The sequence below is a fragment of the Peromyscus maniculatus genome, chromosome 1 (assembly GCF_049852395.1).
Source record: "Peromyscus maniculatus bairdii isolate BWxNUB_F1_BW_parent chromosome 1, HU_Pman_BW_mat_3.1, whole genome shotgun sequence".
NCBI classification, from domain to species: domain Eukaryota; kingdom Metazoa; phylum Chordata; class Mammalia; order Rodentia; family Cricetidae; genus Peromyscus; species Peromyscus maniculatus.
The window spans coordinates 7,181,147-7,200,165 of record NC_134852.1 but is presented as its reverse complement, the minus strand read 5'-3'; the positions used below and the strand labels follow the sequence as shown (position 1 = coordinate 7,200,165).

Sequence of the window (19,019 nt, the reverse complement as noted above, 5' to 3'; positions counted from 1 at the left end):
TGGTCCCATATAGGTCTCTGATTAAATGAGTCACAGCCCACAGTCATGAATACGGAAAAGTGATGGGACAGGAACATGCTATGTACTTCCTAACCCTTGGAAAATTTCATGACAATCCAATTATGATTAAGAGAATTTTTGATTATTGTTAAGAGGACAACAATATCCTAGCCAAACTATAGAATGCCATGAAAAGGGAGGAAAGGGAAGGACTTTTAAGGGCAAAAAAAAAAACACAAGAAGAACATTGGTATCTGCACAAGCTAGCCAGAAGCTCTTTTGCTCTTCCAAAACTAAGTAGTCAAAGCAACCTCAAAATGGTCCTTGACTGTCTATATAAGCAGGAAACAAAAGCCAAAAAGAATGTAGTAATATCATAAGAAGGATATATTTACTGTGCATTTCTGGGGGGGGGACACTGAGTCAGGCTTACTAGGAAATTATCTTGCATGAACTTGAGTCAGAGACAAACAACTAGGAGTCACCGAAATAAATGCCTAGAAAAATGGAGTATTTTCTATAGTCATTGCAAAGAAATGCAGTTTTAAGGAGAGGGATGTATATAAAAATGGTGTGGGGGGGCTGGAGAGATGGCTCAGAGGTTAAAAGCACTGGCTGCTCTTCCAAAGGTCCCGAGTTCAATTCCCAGCAACCACATGATGGCTCACAATCATCTCTAGTGTGAACTGATGCCCTCTTCTGGCATAAAATCATAGGGCACTCATAAAATAAATTAAAAAAAAAGAAATAAAATAAAATAAAAATGGTGTGGGGAGAGCACAAGCAAAATGCATTATGTACAAGTAGATGATTATGAGATATTGACAAAGAACTAAGTTATTTAAAAAAAACCATACGACACAACTGCAAAGGTTCTAAGACATACAATCAAGGCCAGCATGTCATTCCCTCTCATGATGGCATTGAAAACACTATGTAGCCAAAGGAGGCCTGCAATGAGTGTTTCCCCTGCCTGCATCTTCTACTTAACAGGGACTACATGTGTTCTTATTTTGTAATTTCTTCCTGTACCATTTCCGTCCTTATTCCTAATGTGGAATATGTTTCTTTTCTCTTTCTGTAGTCTCAATATGACAATGAGATCATTGATGTAGAAAGTATTTTATGTATTTATTAATGCTTTGGACCAGGAAGCCATAACAACCCAACACTGTCTAGGAGGCCCTGATGAAAGGAGAAAGGGAAATTTAGTCCAGTGTCCTCATCCAAGATCAGACATGAAGCCAGTCTGATGCTGGGGACATTGCCTCCTAGTAGATGAAGTTGCAGGTCTGTGGATAGGACTCTGCCTCCTGGGCTTGGTTCTTATCCTAGTGGATCTGTCTGATGTTCCCCATGCTTTCTTTCACAAAACAGACTTGTCTCTCTGCTAACCTTGCCCCTTTCCCTACTGCTAATAGTATATGAGCTAGTGTGTTTCTTAATAGATTTGTGTGGTGTAAGGTATAACTTTTGCAATAACTCTCATCTAATTATTGATTTTCACTTCTTTATTTCTTACACTATGTCTTGCCGCACAACCCCTCAGTTTTCAGGACACTTACGCATGCTTGTTCAGATCAGTTCTGAATGACTCTGGTTCACACTACATTATATTAAGCTGACTTCATCATTCAATTTTGGCTTTATTGAGATATCATTGACAAAAGTTATATATTCAGGATAGAAGTGTTTAAACTTTTCATATACAGCTTCATATGCACATGTGTTAACAATGAGAAAAAAAAATGTCCTGAATTTGAAGGAGAGTAGAGAAGGATCTATGTAAATGTCTGGAGGGAAGAAAGGGAAAAGAAAAATGCTGTAACTATAATAGAATCTCAAAAATGAAAATTAAAGAAAAACACACAAAAAATGATTCTTTCTTCATTCCTTTCTTCTTCCTCATTTTATGCATTGTTCACTGACAAAGCATTTGCCTTATTTATAAAACAAAGGAACAACCAAATCAGATCCCCAAATTTCTCAGAATTTCCTAGAGATTTTTGGTTATATTTTGTTCCCCAAAATATTGTGCACCCTAATACACTTATCTGAAGTCAGAGAATAAAACAGCCACAATATGAAACATAGAGGATAGGCAGTGGTTGCACACGCCTTTAATCCTAGCATTCCAGAGACAGAAATCCCTCTGGATCTCTGTGAGTTCAAGGCCACATTGGAAACAGCCAGGCATGGTGACTTTATCCCAGGAAGTGAGCCTTTAATCCCAGAGAGTGATGGCAGAAAGCAGAAAGATATATGAGGCATGAGGACCAGAAACTAGAAGCATTTGGCTGGTTAAGCTTTTAGGCTTTGAGCAGCATTTCAGCTGAGATTCATTCTGGATGACGACTCAGAGGCCTCCAGTCTGAGGAAACAGGATGAGCTGAGGGATTGGCAAGGTGAGGTAACTGTAGGTGGTTCTGCTTCTCTGATCTTCCAGCATTCACCCCAATAACTGGCCTCATGTTTGATTTTATTAATAAGACTCTTAAAGATTCGTGCTACAGAGACTGGTCATGTCTGCACTATGACAGTGCACCTGAGCCAGATCTTGTTTTCTGACATCCCTGAGTCCTCCCTACTCCATGAAATGCAGAGTGTGATCTCCCAGGATTGGTAGAGGCCAGATTATGATCTCAGGTTGGACTTTTCTGCCTGGAAGAAGGGAGGTTCACATGTCCCTGTCTCGGGGTCACAATGCACAGCTGGGCATAGGTCACATCATGTGGCTCCTCTGTTGTAGCAGCCTGCAGTGGGAAAGTGTAGAATAAAGTCCAGGTTGGGCACTGGGAGCGTGGGGAACTAGAAATGTCAGGACCCACCTGTTCATCTATCACTTGATTTCCTTTTGACTGTGTGTCATTGGAGGCCAATAATTCATTTGGCATGAGAGAATAGGTGATCTCTGTCCTTCTGAGTCTCGAGGGCTTCACCTGGGCATGCAAGTCTTTAGAGGGGTCTTCCTCATGTTGGCTCTGCAGCAGAGAGAGACAATGAAACAAAGGGAATTGATGTGGTGTCTCAGAGGCTCTCAACACATACTTCTACAGGGAGCAGGAATGATACTTCAGACATTTTTATTAAAGTAAACTATTGCTGAAGGGGTCTTCTGAAACTTTCTAGCAATATAAGGGTGCGTACCAGTTACTTCTCTGTGCTTCTGAAATATTATCCATAAATATTTATGTCCTCTCCAGTGCTTCTATCTTCTGGAAAGACAATGCCCCTACCCTGAGGACACTTGGATCTACCAAGCTGCATACCTAGATGTGGAACTACATCACAGGTGTGTATGAAACTCTACTCAGGCTTCTCCACAGAAGGCATCTTTCAAGTTCCTTTAAAATTCAAACTGATCATCTCTGCCTCGCATTACTCAACCCATATCCTCTAATATATTTCCCTCATACACTTTGCACTGCTCAGTCTCAGTTTATTTCCATATCATTTCCCATCTGAGCTGGTCACAGTGGGTAGAGAGTTCTGTCCCTGGCTGTATCTGCAGCCCTTACAGAAGCATGGTCAAGAGGGAGACACGGGAGCTGGGGAGAGGAGTCAAGCAGCAGAGTCGTTGCTATGCAAACATGAGCACCTGAGTTTGACCCCCTGTAGCTGCATAAAAAAGGGCCAAGCAGTAATTCACATGCCTGGGACCTAAGTGATGTTGAGGGAGCAACTAGTGCCCAGTGCTCAGTGGCACCAATCCATCCAAATAAATAGCACCATGGACATTAAGAGAGTCTGACAGAGAAAATGAGTTAGATAAAAATAGATGAAGACATCACATCGGATGATGACCCCTGTCTTCTACTTGTGCTTAAACACATGTGCACACATGTTCTCAGGCACATGGATCTCACTTACTTGTGTTTCATGTTCATTTATTTGTTAGTTTTATCACTAGAGTTTAACACAAGGCCTTATACATCTAAAGTACTCACTTTATCATTCAGCTACAACTTATGACCCTCATTTTCTCTTTTGTGCCTCTAAAATCACTTTAGAAACCAGAGAGATGTTGAGGAGTCAGAAAGTTGGGGCCATATTGTCAAAGTAAACAAAGAAAGATTGAGATCATAGCATACACAATATAGGTGCTTCAAGAAACAAGGAGCCAGCTGTGGATGATACGAAGGGCTGAAAATGGGAAGAACAGAGATTGCTGTGGCATTATATTGGGGCATAATTTCTTAGCATTGTGGATAAGCAATAGTCTCACCACGACATCCAGCTCCATGCTGTCTGCAGGCTGTGTGACCTTCACAGTAGCATCTGTCATAACAAACATGCAAGTTTTCCCCTGACCAGATTCCCAAGACATCTCACATCCCCAGACCCCTGCTATATCCCACATATGGAAGAAGATGTAGGGGGTGTGGGTGCACAGAGAGGGTTCAGTGTCCCAGGCCCTCCTCCACCCCTGTGATGCTGAGATCTCAGACATCTCCCTCCTCCCGGGTCCTCTTCCTCTCACACAAGATTTCTTCCTGGATGGCAGGAGCTGGTGTGGATCTGTGGAAAGAAGAGGGTATCAACTTACAGCGATGGAATCAGGCAGGTGAGGTCAATATTTCTGGGCATGAGTTACCTCTTCTGGAAGCTTTCGCCCTTGTTCGCTGAGTCTGCAGGATGTTGCAAGTCAGTCTTTGTCTGCACTGCAAGGGAGGAAGGAGCCTCAGCCAGGAGGGTTGAGCCCCCTACCTAGCACTTTAGAAAAAGAAGGGACCAACTCATTGCATGTCTGATAAAATCATCCAGTCGATGGAAGAGTCCATACAATAGAGGACATTGCACACATTTCCAGATCTCATTTTGTGTTGAGATGCTACAGAAGTGTTTCTAAGCTAATGTATACCAATCTGGGTTTTCCCTGGGGCTGATGCCCTGGGCCTCTGCTTAGATAGCCCATAGTGGGACCCACTCCACACTGAGAACCAGGCCTCCCACACCCTACTCACCCCCCTTCCTGTCGTTCTTCTGATGCCTGAGTCTGAGGATAAGGAAGAGGATGAGGAGGAAGAGCAGGAGGAAGAAGGCCACAGAGACACCAATCACAGCCTTTTGGTATCCTTCCAGTTCTATGAGACAGGGGACATCATGAATGAAGAACTGTAAATTAGAACATATGGTGTGTGACTGAAGAGGCTATCACAGAGTCTTCATGGCTCTGGACTAGGTCCTCTGCACATATGTTACTGTTCTTAGTTTGATGTTTTGTGGGAGACTTCTGAGAGTGGTGGTGTGGGTGCATCTGACACTTTTGCCTGCTCTTGAGACTCTATTCTTCTGACTATTCTCCATCACCTGACTTGAGGCAAGGGTTTCTGCTGAATATTATGGTATCATGTTGTGCCATGTTCAGTTAATGCCCCTAAGTGGTCTTCTCTTCCTGGAGGAGATGGGACAGGAGTAATAATGTGGGGAAGAGTGGATGTGTTTGGGGGAACTCAAAAGAGTGAAGGGAAGGGAAGTGGCAATTGGAATGTATTGTATTAGAAAAGAATCAGTCAATCAATCAATCAATAGATAAATAATAAAGAACCTACTGTGTGAACACCCAATGTGGACTGTTTGTATTTAATACCTATCATTGTCATAGCCATGTACCTGGGACCATCTCTGAACACTTCCAGTAATTTTCCTGCCGCAAAAGACACCCAGAGAGAAGTTGTATTACTGAGGATTCATACCCAGGTGTCTGTCCTCCCACCAAGTTTCCTACACTGGAGCTAAACCTCATGAAGTGGAAGGAATGATCCTGAATATTCTGCCCTAGTCCTGTACCAAACTCTGACACAGTGTCACCAACACAGTGCCGAATGGGGCAGAACTATTGCAGAACAGGATTCTAGAGTCTTTCTCTGTAAGTAGATGAAACAGGTAAGACCATCATTTAAAAGAACTTAATGTCTGTGCCAGGGCTCTCCCATTTACACTTGGAGAAACTGAGAACCACATAAGAGAGAGGGCAATTGAAATTTGGTGTGTGACATGTGACTCTCTAAGCAGCAGGGCTCAATTCTGGGTAATGAGGGGGCAAGGCTTGCCACCAGTGATGTTAAATTCCAAAGGTCTCTAGAGATGAGTGAAGTGGACTGGACAGGAGCTATAGTACCTGTCACCCACTCCAAACAAGAATGCACCCACCACATAACTAGCTTGATGCCCCTGAACACACCCTGCAGTAGATTTCTTGCTTAGACCTCTGTGGTCAGAAACAGCAGGGATGAAGAGCTGTTGATCTTGGCCTGACAAAATAGGATGGGAAAATATGGAGAACGGACGCCTGCTGTCGTTTTATGTGTTTCAGCCTGGGACAGATCAAAATGTCACTCTTCCTCAGGATGCCTCTGTTGCAGCCTAGCTTCCAAACCTCGGAGTTTCTGGGGACCATATTGGGATCTCTGCTTCACACCCAGTAGCTTGGTCACCATTCAAGCTAATAAAGGAATGAAGACTCATGGGGACAGAGACTCTGCACACACTCAGGTGAAACAACTTCCCTAGACCAGAATATCTAAAACCTCTATAGGAATGGATTTTTGGACCACAAGAGAATGTGGGAAATTTGTTGGGGGAATGATGTGAGGGAGGCTGCACTAAATATCTTATCTCTTCTCAGTCTTATATCTACACTACACACCTCCAGCACCTCCCAGCTTCCTCCCTGGAATATCCTGGACTGCCATGAACAGGGTGAGATGATCATTAATTGAGAAATCTCAGTTTACTTCTTAATCTCTGCATGGATCAATTCCTAGGTCAATTGTCCTGGATTACCCTCTGAGAGCAATGTGGGACTTTAAATAGTTGTACAGTTAATGTGAAACTCAGACTTGAGCCTTGAATAACAGAAGGACACATGCAGCAATCTGAAGATCCATCTCTCTGCTAACTACCAGGTTCCGTTCTCACAAGACCCCCTCATTGGTTTCTCTACCTTCCCTCCCACGGTGTGCTTCTGTATCAGTGGGTTAAAGGACCTGTCCTTTCCTTAACTCATCACACATTCGCGTCTCTTGGGGAAACCTGTTTCAGGTTCAGTGTCATTCAACAGAGAGACTGGGGCTTCCTCTGAGACTAGATGCTACAGTATGTCATTACCTTCTGACAACACTTGAGGGTTGCTAACCTCCATCTTTTACTGAGTGTGACAGGACCCACTTGGAACCTGGCTAGAGACAGCCTGCTGTATGCATATTGTAAGCACATGGAGCTGGAGAAAGGCTTATCCTTAATTAAAATCATTCAGTTGTATCTCTGATTTGAGATACATGAGAGGATCACAGAGCCTTCTAATATTACAACAATTTTTGGCAGTGGAAACAGGGTGGTTTATTGTAGACACCTTGGAGAGATACATATGTAACATTAAATGGGTTCACACAGTCTAGGTTGTCCCTCAGACCTGACTAACACATGGGTATATATTCAGAGCACACTTTGATCTTAAGAGTCACATCTTGGGATCCACCTGACTCCAGACTATCCTGTCACCAGTTACCACCATCTCCACGGTGTCCCTGGATCCTGACAAGCCAGCAAAATTGTGAGAGTGACAGTGATATCAATCTACAGTGCTGTCACACAAGCGATGGTGAATTTTACCTTATTGTTGTGATTCTTTGGGAACTGTCTGCCCAGGGGTTCTAGTCTTCTCTCTTTGTGTAGCACATATGTTTGGGTTCCTAAGGTCCTCTCACACCAGATGGTGACAGGACTCTCTGATGTGATCACAGAGCCTGGCTCAGCCCATATTGTGGGATTATGAAGGGCCCTAGCAAAAAAAAAAAAAAAAAAAAAAAAGAAAGAAAGAAAGGAGGTGCATCTGTTAGGAGAATTGCACAGAGAAGGTCACCATTGCAGGGACACATAAGCTGATCTGCAATAGCAGAAGGAGACATAAAAACCACACTTTCCCATGGAAATTAAATTGCATCCAAAATGTCAACCCTGGTTTCAGTTCCTCAGGTCAAGCTGTATCTCACATTCTGAGACATTGAGTTCAGTAGCCCTGGCTCACAATGACTCACTACACAACAGTCCTTTCCTGGGATCCTGTGTCAGTTATAATTACAGCCAAAGGAGTGTCCTGCAGTTCCTTACCTGAGACCAGGAGCTCTAGGGAGTTACTGGGCACTGACCACGCCTGTGTGTTGCTCCAATTATAGCCATAGCATGTGAACCTCCACCTCTGGTTGGGGGTCACAGGTCCCACTGTGAACACAGCTCCAAATAGCTCATTATGTATTTTCTGTGAGGGCAAAGGCCTGGAGAACTTCTCATCTTCCTTTGTTAGAATAAACCTGTCATATGCCTTTTGTGAGACACACTGAAAGGTCACATTTCCTCCTGAGGTCACCACAGGGCTGGAAAGGGCTGACAGAGTGATTTTAGTGGGGTAAACTCCTAGGAAGAAATCGGAAGCATGGTAAGTGGAATCACGTGGTAAACAATTTACTCTCTTTTGGAATATGAGGACACACTACAGTGAACATATTCTTTTCCTCAAGAATGGTCCTAGTTAGTGTTGGAGAAGTGACCTCTCACCTGTCACCACCAGCTCCAGAGGGTCACTGCGCTCTGTCCAGCCTATAGATTTGTAAGAGTAACAGCAATATTTCCCTGCATGATGCTTTTCCATGGATGCTATGGAGAACATGGCCTTGTTACCAGGACCTTTGAGAGTTTGACTGTCCCAGGGTGCTGGGCTTTCTTCTTTATAAAGGAAATATATTTGCGTGTCCTTGGACCCCTCACACCAGATGGTCACAACATTACCAGAGGCAATCACAGAACTTGGTGTAGCCCACAAGGTGGGTTTCTGAAGTTTCCCTGCAGGGAAATAGGTGAGAAGCAGAGGGGACTTTGAACAGTATCACAGTAAACATCAAGCATGCTGTTGATCTTGAAATTTACCCTTGGTTAGCAAAGGACCAATAATGTCATGGGAATTGTCATTAGTCTCCTGACCTCACCAAGCCCCAGTCTCACTATGCCCCCCCCCCCCCGTTTTCTGTACAGTGACTCCCACAGTCTCCATGTTGTGTCAGTTATCTCAGGAGCCCTGATTCCACAGACATATCACAACCCTGGTCTTCACTGGGAACATGAGTCAGGTGCAACCTGATTCCACAGAGAGTCTGAGGCTTCCTCACCTGAGACCAGGAGCTCCAGGACCTCGCTCCCTTCTGACCACACCAGAGGATTATTTGTGTAATAGCCATAGCATCTGAACCTCCACCTCTGGTTAGAGGTCACTGGACCCACTGGAAAATCAGCCAGGAACATCCCACTGAGTGTGTGTCTTGAGCTCTGATGGATGGAGAACTTCTGACCATTCTTTGTTAAAATGAACCAGTCATGTCTCTGGCTTGAGGTACAAGAGAGGGTCACAGAACCTCCTAAGTTTACAACAGGATGTTTCATGGTTGACAGGGTGGGTTTGTTGTAGACTCCTAGAAGAAATACACATGGAAAATTAAAGAGGATCACAAAGCGTGAATGGTCCCCACACCAAGGCTGTCCTTTGATGAGAGGTACTGTTAGTGCAGTCTTTTCTTGAGAGTCACATCTGGGGTTAAGATTTCTGTGGTGGTATTGTGCTCCCCAAAATATTGTGTACTCTAATAAATTTATCTGGGATCAGAGAACAGACAGCCACTAGATACAAAGGCTAGAAAATGGTGGCACTCACACCTTTAATCCTAGCATTCCAGAGATAGAAATCCCTCTGTATCTCTGTGAGTTCAAGGCCACATTGGAAATAGCCAAGCATGGTGACACACACCTTTAATCCCAGAAAGCCAGCCTTTAATCCCAGGGAGTGGTGGTAGAAAGCAGAAAGATATATAAGGCGTGAGGACCAGAAACTAGAAGCTTTTGGCTGGTTAAGCATTTGCCTGGTTAAGCATTCAGGCTTTTGAGCAGTAATTCAGCTGAGACCCATTCCGGATGGGGACTCAGAGACCTCCAGTCTGAGGAGACAAGACCAGCTGAGGATCTGGCAAGGTGAGATAGCTGTGGCTTGTTCTGTCTCTCTGATCTTCCAGTGGTCACTCCAATAACTGGCCTCGGGTTTGATTTTATAAATAAGAACTTTTAAGAATCCTGCTACAGATTTCTGGTGTCTTCTCACCTGTCACCACAAGCTCTAAGGGGTCACTGCGTTGTGACCATCCTGCAGAGGTGTAGGTGTAACAGTGATACCGGCCTGCCTGCACTTGTGTCACAGATGGAATGGTGAGTTTTGCCTCAGTGCTGTTGTCTGTTTGAGTCTGTTGGACCCAGGGCTCTTGGCTTCCCTCTTTATATATCACATACGTTTCGGCTCCCAGGGTCGCCTGACACCAGATAGTAACAGGACTCCTTGAGGAGATCACAGAGCCAGGATGAGCCCAGATGGTGGGTTTATGAAGGATCCCTGCCAAGAAGTAGAAAAGGAGTTGCATCTGTTAGGAGAATATCACAAAGAAGGTCACATTTGACGACGACATCTAAACTGATTTGCAATTATAGAAGGACACTTAAAGACCTCACTATTCCCTGGACTTTGAGTTCCACTGTTAATTAGACCCCAATTTCTGCACCTGAAGTCAAGCTGTCCCACAGATCTGTGAATCTGAGTTCAGTAGCTGTGCCTGGAGATCACCCACAACACATCAGTCCTTTCCTGAGATCCTGTGTCAGTTACAATATCATGTAAACTAAAGTTCTGCACTTCCTTACCTGAGACCAGGAGTTCTAGGTGGTTACTGGGCACTGACCATGCCTGAGGGATGCTCAAATAATATCCATAGCATGTGAATTTCCATCTCTGGTTGGGGGTCACAGGACCCACAGTGAACAGGGCTCCAAATAACTCAGGGTGTATATTCTGTGAGGGCAAAGGCCTGGAGAACTTCTCATCTTCCTTCATTAGAATAAACATGTTGTATGCCTCTTCTGAGACACACTGAAGGGTCACATGCCCTCCTGAAGTCACCACAGCGCTGGAAATGGCAGACAAGGTGACTTTGCTTGAGTAGTATCCTAGGAGAGAAGAGAAAGCTTGTCATGTGGGCTTACATGAAAAGCATTTTTCTCCTTTCTCATATTTGAGAAAGGAGCTCCCAGTGAACATATTCCTTTCCTTAAGGCAGAATCTGGAAATGGTAAAGCCCTCTCACCTATCACCACCAGATCCAGGAAGTCACTTCTTTCTGACATACCATTATTGCTTTTATATTCACACCAATATCGGCCTACATGGTTCCATTTAACCGATGAGATGGAGAATGTGGCTTTGTTTTCAGTTTTTAGAAAGGTTGTTGGTATTGGGTAATCTGGACTTCCTTCTTTGTAGAGAACATATTCCTTGGCCTCTAAAGGTCCTTCACAGAAGAATGTCACCTGGTTCCCAATGGCTACCATATTTCTTGGCACTGCCCAGAGTGTAGGTTTAGAGAGGGCCCCTGAAAGAAAATTTACAGCTGCTTTCTCAGAACTCTCCATCAGATATCAGCTTCTCAGACTTAGGAAATTTCAGGTATCCCCAGCATTACCCCCACACCAACTGCCCTTCATCTTCCCTGTTCAGGAATTACCTGTGGTCCCACCAAGGATGTCCAAACTGGGACAGCTGAGAAGACACTCACCTGCCAGTACTGTGTTCCTGAGGTCCAGACTCAGTCCTGAAAAAGAGTTAGTTATATGTGAGAGTTTGCACTAATACATGAGCATAACCTCCACTTCCAGATGCCTCATAGAGCTGCTGAGACATCCTGATGGACCAATTCTGGTTGTGAGGTGGATTCCCTATCAGATGAGAATTCTCCCTCCCCATTTGACATCTCACCAAGATAGAGTAGACCTGTAAAAAGGGGGGTCATGGCATCTTCCAGTTGCCACAAGTTTACAGAAGATCGGCCTCTTTTCCAAACACACACAGACACAAAACTTGTGGCCTGTGCAGACTGGGGTCTGCTTGTGATCATGAGGAAGCCCCTGAGGAAGAGGAACTGCTCTAACCAGGCGCCTGACTCTTCTTTCCTCTGCTGTAATGGGTTGGCTTCCAGAATTTGTGGCTTCTGTCTCTCCCTGGTTCCTTAGTTTTTGTTTCTGTTTCTGAGACAGAAACTTTTAAATCTCCTGCAAGTCTCAGACTCCTCCTCCTCCTCCTTCAGCTTGCTGAGTGCTGTGATTACAAGTCTGATTGTGGTCACTTCCTGCAGAACATCTTCACTGTAATGCTCTATGTCTGCCTGTATGTTCCCACTCACCACAGACCAGGACTTAATGCAAAATAAACCTGGTGACTTCCTGAGTCAGGACCTTAACTTGATGGGCTCCGAGGCAGTTGGTCGTTTTCTCTCAGAGCTTCTGCTTGGTTCTCCTTTACTCCTGCAGCTAGACAAAGCTCATCACCAGCTTTCTAGCTTTCTCAGAGATGCTTTGTGGATGTTCTGTGAACTTTACCTAGGGATACAAGCAAAAATCCTACACACCCAACATCAGACAACAGTCTCCATGGCAAGACAATACTCCACACAAATCTACCTGATGAAGCAATGAGTTATATTAGGCTTCTCTGAAAGCCTGTCATCAATCTTGGTTATTGGGGATATTTTGTTTTTGTTTGTTTGTTTACTGAAACCGGGTCTCACTATGTAGCTCTGGCTGTCCTGGAACTCACTATGTAGTCTAGACTAGATCCAGCAACAATCTCACATACGACTGTTGAGAACTGTGTGCTCCACTATGCTCACCAATATTGGAAACTTTTCAGTGGTTAGAGTCATGAAAAAAAGCTTTGCCTACAACTTTTATCTCCAATATTTCTGTTGGGAGAGGAGTGGCCTTAGGAGCCTCTATACCACGAAGGAATATTCATGGGGCCAATCTTGTGCATGTGACCTGTGTGTAATCACAGCTACAGAGACTCACAGGACAAGAGTACTGCCATGCCTGGAGAGCACTGTTCTACAACAAGGGGAGATGCAGGCTGATGCTGTTGGGATCAAACAGAACAGAAGGGACACAAGAGCACCTGATTCTTCAGATCTCCTGGATGAACACACGGGAGAAATCCATGGAAACAGAGAAGGAAATGTGTTATTATCATGGCTCTGATTTGAGTCTTTGCTAAATAATTCCTGATAGATTCTTGCCCTTTTCTTTTCAACATACATGATTTCCATAGGAGCAACCTCTAAGCATTTTTTCTTCTTAGATGTTCCTATTTTATTGTTCAGAATCCTTCAGGTGTTTGTGAAGGATGAATTTGAATTAAGACCTCCTCATATACAAATGTTCATTCCAACAATGTTGTTGGCATCTCATCGATGCACCCCCCGGCACCATCCTGATTGTCTAACATCAGCATCATTTTCACCACACTCTTGGGTTCAGGAGTGCTAGGGTCTCAGGTGTTCAAGGAATGATTAACGTTCACTCTGTTTTATAATGTAGTTGGATAAAAGAAGGTTTTGGTCATGTAAATGTTATGGTTAAAGGACCTCTCTCTGCTCTCATGTTTTGCAGATGGATATACATTACATCTAAACTGTGAAGGTCATCAAAATTATAAGCTGAAAAGCAGAGGTGAAAACTTAAGTTCCCAAAGTGCAGAAGGTTCTGTGTTCAAGAAAAGAGGCTATTGATACAGGGGGAAGGGGCTTAGACCTGCCTCAATTTGACATGCCAGAGTTTTTTTTTACTCCCCATGGGAAGTCTTTCTCTCTATGAGGAGTGGATGGGGGTAGGGATGAGCAGGAGGAGACAAGGCAGGGGAAACAGTGGTTGGAGTGTAAAATGAAAATAAATCTTTTAAATGATAAAAAATTAAAGATAATTTTGGCTAAGGGAAAAAAAGAAAAGAGGCTAACATTGTTCAGTTCCTGAACCTACCCTTCTTAAGTATCATTGCAGGGAGACTTCCTCCTCCATGGAGGCTGAGGTAGGTTCAGGGTCCAAAAGAATATTGGTAGCTGTGTATGCTCTGTGCTCTATCTGCAGATGGGCACTGCAACAGCTCACATTACTGTCTGGTGCCCACAGTGACAGTAAAATAGATTAATTCCTACTTTTATCCACAGCTATATTGTCTCATGTGTATTGTGGGATATTTATACACTGTGTGAAAAAGTTTTGCTGTGATTGGGGTAATAAAAAAGATGAATGTTGGGAAGGAGGTGTAGCTGGGAGAACTGGGCAGAGAGAGAACTCTTGGAAGAGGAAAAGCAGAACACAGCCAGACAATAGACAAAGGGAGGTGTAGCAGGAATCTTAACAGTTCTTATTAATAAAATAAAACCTGAGGCCAGTTATTTTTGGGGTGAATACTGGAAGATCAAAGAACCAGAACGATCCACAGCTACCTCACCTCACCGGATTCTCAGCTGGTCCTGTTTCCTCAGACTGGATGCCTTTGAGTCCTCATCCAAAATGGCTCTCAGATAAACTGCTGCTAGAAACCTGAACGCTTAACCAGCCAAATGCTTAACCAGGCCAAATGCTTCTAGTTCCTGGTCCTCATGCCTTATATATATTTCTGCATTCTACCATCACTCCCGGGGATTAAAGACACACTTTCTGGGATTAAAGGCATGAGGCACCATGCTTGGCTGTATCCTTGAACACATGGATTTCTGTCTAGCTCTGCCTCCCAGATGCATAAGTCATGAAGGGGAACTGCTTACTTGCTTGCTTTCTCTTGCAATCTCAGCCCAGCTTCTAATAGAACCCAGGAGCAGCAGCCCTGGAATGTCACAACCTACCATGGTGTCCTTTCCCCATTGATCACTAATTGAGAAAATGCCTTGCAGCTGAATCTCATGGAGGCATTTCCTCAGTTGAGGCTCATTCATCTGATGACTCTAACATGTGTCAAGTTGACAAAATAAACACAGCTATATACCTGACCGCTTGTAAATAGACGCACAAACATATCAATATTAAGCCACATCCTATCCTTTCTTATTCATCACCAACATCTTAAATAATTTTAAAAGTCTCACAATATTTACAAATTCAATACTTAAATTTTCCTCCCTTTAAAAAAAATCTCTTTAAATCCAAAGTCTTTTTAAATTAAAAGTCTCTCAAGTATGGGCTCCAGTAAAATAACTTCAATAGGGAGGAATCAGGACACAGTCTGGATCAAATCAAGGCAAAATGAAAATTGGGATCCATTCACATTGTTCTATAATCTCCAAAGGGCTGGGATCACTCCAGCTCTGACCTCTGCAATACACACAGCTCATTTTCTAGGATCTGACTGGCTCCTCTCCACAACTACTGTTGTTCTTGGTGGTCATTCCCTTGCACTGGCATCTCCAAGCCACAGGGCTTCTCTGCTGCAACTGGGCTACACTTTCACCAAAATCCTCCCATAGGCTCTCCTCATCATGCCAAGCCTCGAATTCTTTGCAAGACCCCTTCAGTCCTGAGCCTTCAAATGCCATTAAAGGTGCACCATAACCAATGGCCTCTGCTTTCCTCTCAAAGTGTCAATTCTCTCCTGATCTTCATGACCCCTTCATGCCTTCAAAACCAGTACCACCTGGGTCACACATACACATTACCAAGTTTGGCTGCCCCACCATGAGCAACCCTGTCTGCCTCTAGAACACAGCTTCTCTGTGATCTCAAGAAACACTTCGAGGCAGATTTCACCTCAGGGATGCTGGTCTCTTCTTAATCTCTGCTAGTATCTTACATCCAGCTGACCAGTTTCTACTTTCCCAGTATCATAAAGGTTTTACATCAGTAATTCTGGTATCAGGTTAATCACCACTGATTCTTCAGCTCTAGGTAACCCCAACCACAGTATTGCCTAAGTAAATCTTGTGTCTTGTTAATCACCAATGATTCTTCAGGACAGGCTACCCAGAACCCCAGGATGCTTTAGTAGTTCTGGTATCTTGTTAATCACAGTTGATTTTTCAGCCCCAGCTAACCAGAACCACATGTTCTTAATTCAAAAATAGAAAATGGCCCTCAAAGTTTCTTTAAACTTCACTCTAATATTTTAAATGCAAATCAGGCCTCATTTTTCTGCACTTCTCTCAATATCCTTAGTGTCCATGTTTTCACATAACATCCTACAGAGGTCTTTCAACACTCAATGGCACTTCAATTCGAAAGTTACAATGTCCTTCCAGAATCCTCCAAAAAACATGGTCAGGTCTGTCACAACAATACCCCACTACACTGGTACTAATTTGTCTTAGTTAGGGTTTCTATTGCTGTGACAAAGTACCATGACACAAGACAAGTTGGCGAGGAAAGGGTTTATTTGGTTTAGTCTTCAGAATTGCTGTTCACTACTGAAAGAGGTTGCGATAGGTACTCAAACAGAACATGATCCTGGAGGCAGGAGCTGATGCAGAGGCCATGAAGAATGCTGCTTACTGACTTGCTACCAATGGCTTGCTCAGCCCACCTTATTATTGACCCCAGGACCAGCAGCCCAGTGAATGCACAACCTACCATGAGCAGGGCCTTTCCCCTTGATCACTAATTGGGAACATGACTTACAGTTGGATTTCATGAAGGCATTCTCTCAACTGAGGTTCCTTCCTCTGATGACTCTAACTTGTGTCAAGTTCACAAACAAAATCAGGGGACACACAGGGATATGAAGAAGGAAACATGGCATTCTCATGGTTCTGTATTTGATACTATTCTGCTAAAAAAAATCTCCTATACATTCATTGGCTTTTCTTATGGACATACATGAATTTTATAGGTACATCATGTCAGCATTCTTACCACTTCGGTATTCCTAGTTCATTGTTCAGATCCTGCTGGATTTTGTGAAGGATGATTTTGATTTAATGCCTGTTTATAAACAAATGTCCATTCCAACTTAAATGTTTTTGCATCTCAACTATGAGCTACAGCATCATGCTGACTGTCTAATATCAGTGTCATTTTCACCACATTTATGGGTGCAGCATGGCTTGTGACTTGGAGGAACAAGGATTGGTTAACTTTTAGAGTGTTTTACAACGTACTTGGAAGGAAAGTAATTTGGTTATGTACATGTTATGGTTAAAGGGTCCAGGACTGCTCTTCTGTTTTGCAAAGGGTTCATACATTAGGTCTAAAATGTAAATGTCACCAAACTACACTTATGAGCTGAAAAGCAGAAGTGAAAACTAAGCTCCCAAAATGCAGAAGGTTCTATGTTCAAGGAAGGAGGCTAACATTGTGCATCCTTTGACCTACACTTGTGAAGGATCGTTGCAGGAAGACTTCCTCCTCCATGGTTTGTGGGGTAGGGTCCGTTCTCCAAATGATTGTTAATAGCTGTACCCTATCTGCAGTTGGGTACTGTGAAAACTGATCCCACCATCTGTTGCCCACATTGAGAGCAGAATAAATTAACTCAAGCTTTCCCCACAGGCATGTTATCTCATATGTAGGTATCAGTTTCAGTTTGAAAGTCAGAGTGTGCCCTTCCCTGGGAGCAGCATAGAATTTAGCTCATACAGATACGTCCAGGTATTTTCTCCATCACTAGTTGTACTTATTGACCATGAAAATGCCAAACTCAAGCTTTGCTTTTACCTTCAATATGTATCAGGTTCATTTTCAGTTTCGATAGCTTGACAATTGACACTGTATCATTATAAAGAAATGTGGTTCGCTTAGCTGGTAATGTTGGGAGATGTAAATCCAGTACTAAGCAACCTGACTTTTTCATCCTCTGATGTAGATGTTCTTTGCTGTCACAGAATTCTAGAGGACCTGAAAGGAAATGCCCAGGTACGGAAAGGAAAGACTGCATTGTGGACATTGAATTGTGTAGTAATATATTCCAGTAGGAATTCATCATGGTCTAAGTGAGATAAAGCAGTAATGTAGGAGGGTGTTAGTCACATGTATATAATTTTTTTTATTTAGGTATGATGTTAAAGATCTCTCCAGGATAGAGAGGCTTATGATGCACAATGTGTTATGTGGTGACATATGGTAAAGGAAAATGTCACATGAGACTAAGGAAAAGCAGAAGATTTACATAGGTGATGACCTAAATCTCACTGGTGGGACTAGATGCACCCCCATATCATGGGCTTAGAATAAATGAATCACGATGCTTCTAAAGTCGACAAAAGTAGAGGGTAAGAGTCGGAGTGTAGTGGTAGAAGAGTTCTTCACCCCAACACTTGATATATTTCATGCAACTAAAACACATTAGCATGCTAGATCTTTTCTCACAAGTGATTTAAAAAATTAAGCAGTGAATTTTCTTGTAAGAAAAACACCTAAGATCCTCAACTTTATTTCCAAGACTTAGGCAACAGACAAGGTATATTATAGTCTCTTCTCTTTACTAATAGGATGAATTCAGGGTCCTTCTCTGGTTGTGACAAGCCACAAACAGCAAAATCCCAAGACTGTGAGAATTGAGCCAGGCATGCTGATCCAGATGAGGTTCTCCATTGTGTGATCCTGGGGCTGTGAACCAGGAGATTATTGATGAGCTCGTCAGGAACAACCGAAGCCAGCATAAGATAACTGGATTTCCACTCTGAGCCATGCCCAACTGTGTACAGTATATGACCTTCTGTTTTGATGCCCTAAGCAGAATTACTCTTTTCCCAGCATAAGGTTCCCAGGTCAATTATCGAGGGTTACCATCCGAGCTCACAAAGGTCTGAATCACCTCACCTGAGATTATGATCTGGATGGGGACACTGGAGTAAGACAACAGGTAAGCAGAAGAACTTTGAGGGGTAAAGAATATGCAAGAACCCCCAAGGGCTGAGGTCACAGCAATCATGGAGGATTCTGCCTCATATTGTGGAACTTGAGACACTGATCTTTGATGCATGTATGGATGGGCTGCACCTTCCTTGAACAGAAAGAAAGGGTTTGCTGGGACTGATGATTGACACAGCAGGGTTACATTTGCTTGTAAGAACCCAGTAGTCCCAGGATGCACTGGAAGATTAGGTGTGAGGGGGATGTCCTACAGAGAAGACAAATGAGAGTGAAAGACTACAGTCCTGTTCTGAGGCCCTGTT

The 19,019-nt window shown here is 43.4% G+C and overlaps 2 protein-coding genes across 3 annotated transcripts in view; both read right to left on the bottom strand.

Annotated features, from left to right (window-relative positions):
* Positions 1-12,081, bottom strand: part of LOC102912671 (leukocyte immunoglobulin-like receptor subfamily A member 6) — a 119,262-nt gene extending 107,181 nt beyond the window's left edge. Inside the window, exons 1-12 of one of the 2 annotated variants that reach the window (XR_013050380.1) lie at positions 11,843-12,081; positions 11,592-11,678; positions 11,175-11,459; positions 10,735-11,037; positions 10,145-10,429; positions 9,165-9,464; positions 8,557-8,841; positions 8,113-8,415; positions 4,965-5,084; positions 4,595-4,661; positions 4,226-4,518; positions 2,896-2,981 (exon numbers count right to left, since the gene is read on the bottom strand). Coding sequence is in view for 1 of the 2 variants with exons in the window: in XM_076568755.1 (XP_076424870.1) it covers positions 9,165-9,464; positions 10,145-10,429; positions 10,735-11,037; positions 11,175-11,459; positions 11,592-11,678; positions 11,843-11,981 (1,399 nt within the window). In the remaining variant the exon portion in view is untranslated. Of the gene's footprint in view, positions 1-2,895; positions 2,982-4,225; positions 4,519-4,594; positions 4,662-4,964; positions 5,085-8,112; positions 8,416-8,556; positions 8,842-9,164; positions 9,465-10,144; positions 10,430-10,734; positions 11,038-11,174; positions 11,460-11,591; positions 11,679-11,842 lie in introns of those variants that run through there. The other variant, XM_076568755.1, reaches the window with a different exon arrangement.
* The window catches only part of LOC102922245 (leukocyte immunoglobulin-like receptor subfamily B member 3), a 195,309-nt gene continuing 177,916 nt past the window's right edge, over positions 1,627-19,019 (bottom strand). Inside the window, exon 16 of the mRNA XM_076568753.1 lies at positions 1,627-2,753. Coding sequence (XP_076424868.1) covers positions 2,643-2,753 — 111 coding nt within the window. The 3' untranslated portion in view covers positions 1,627-2,642. The remainder of the gene's footprint in view (positions 2,754-19,019) is intronic.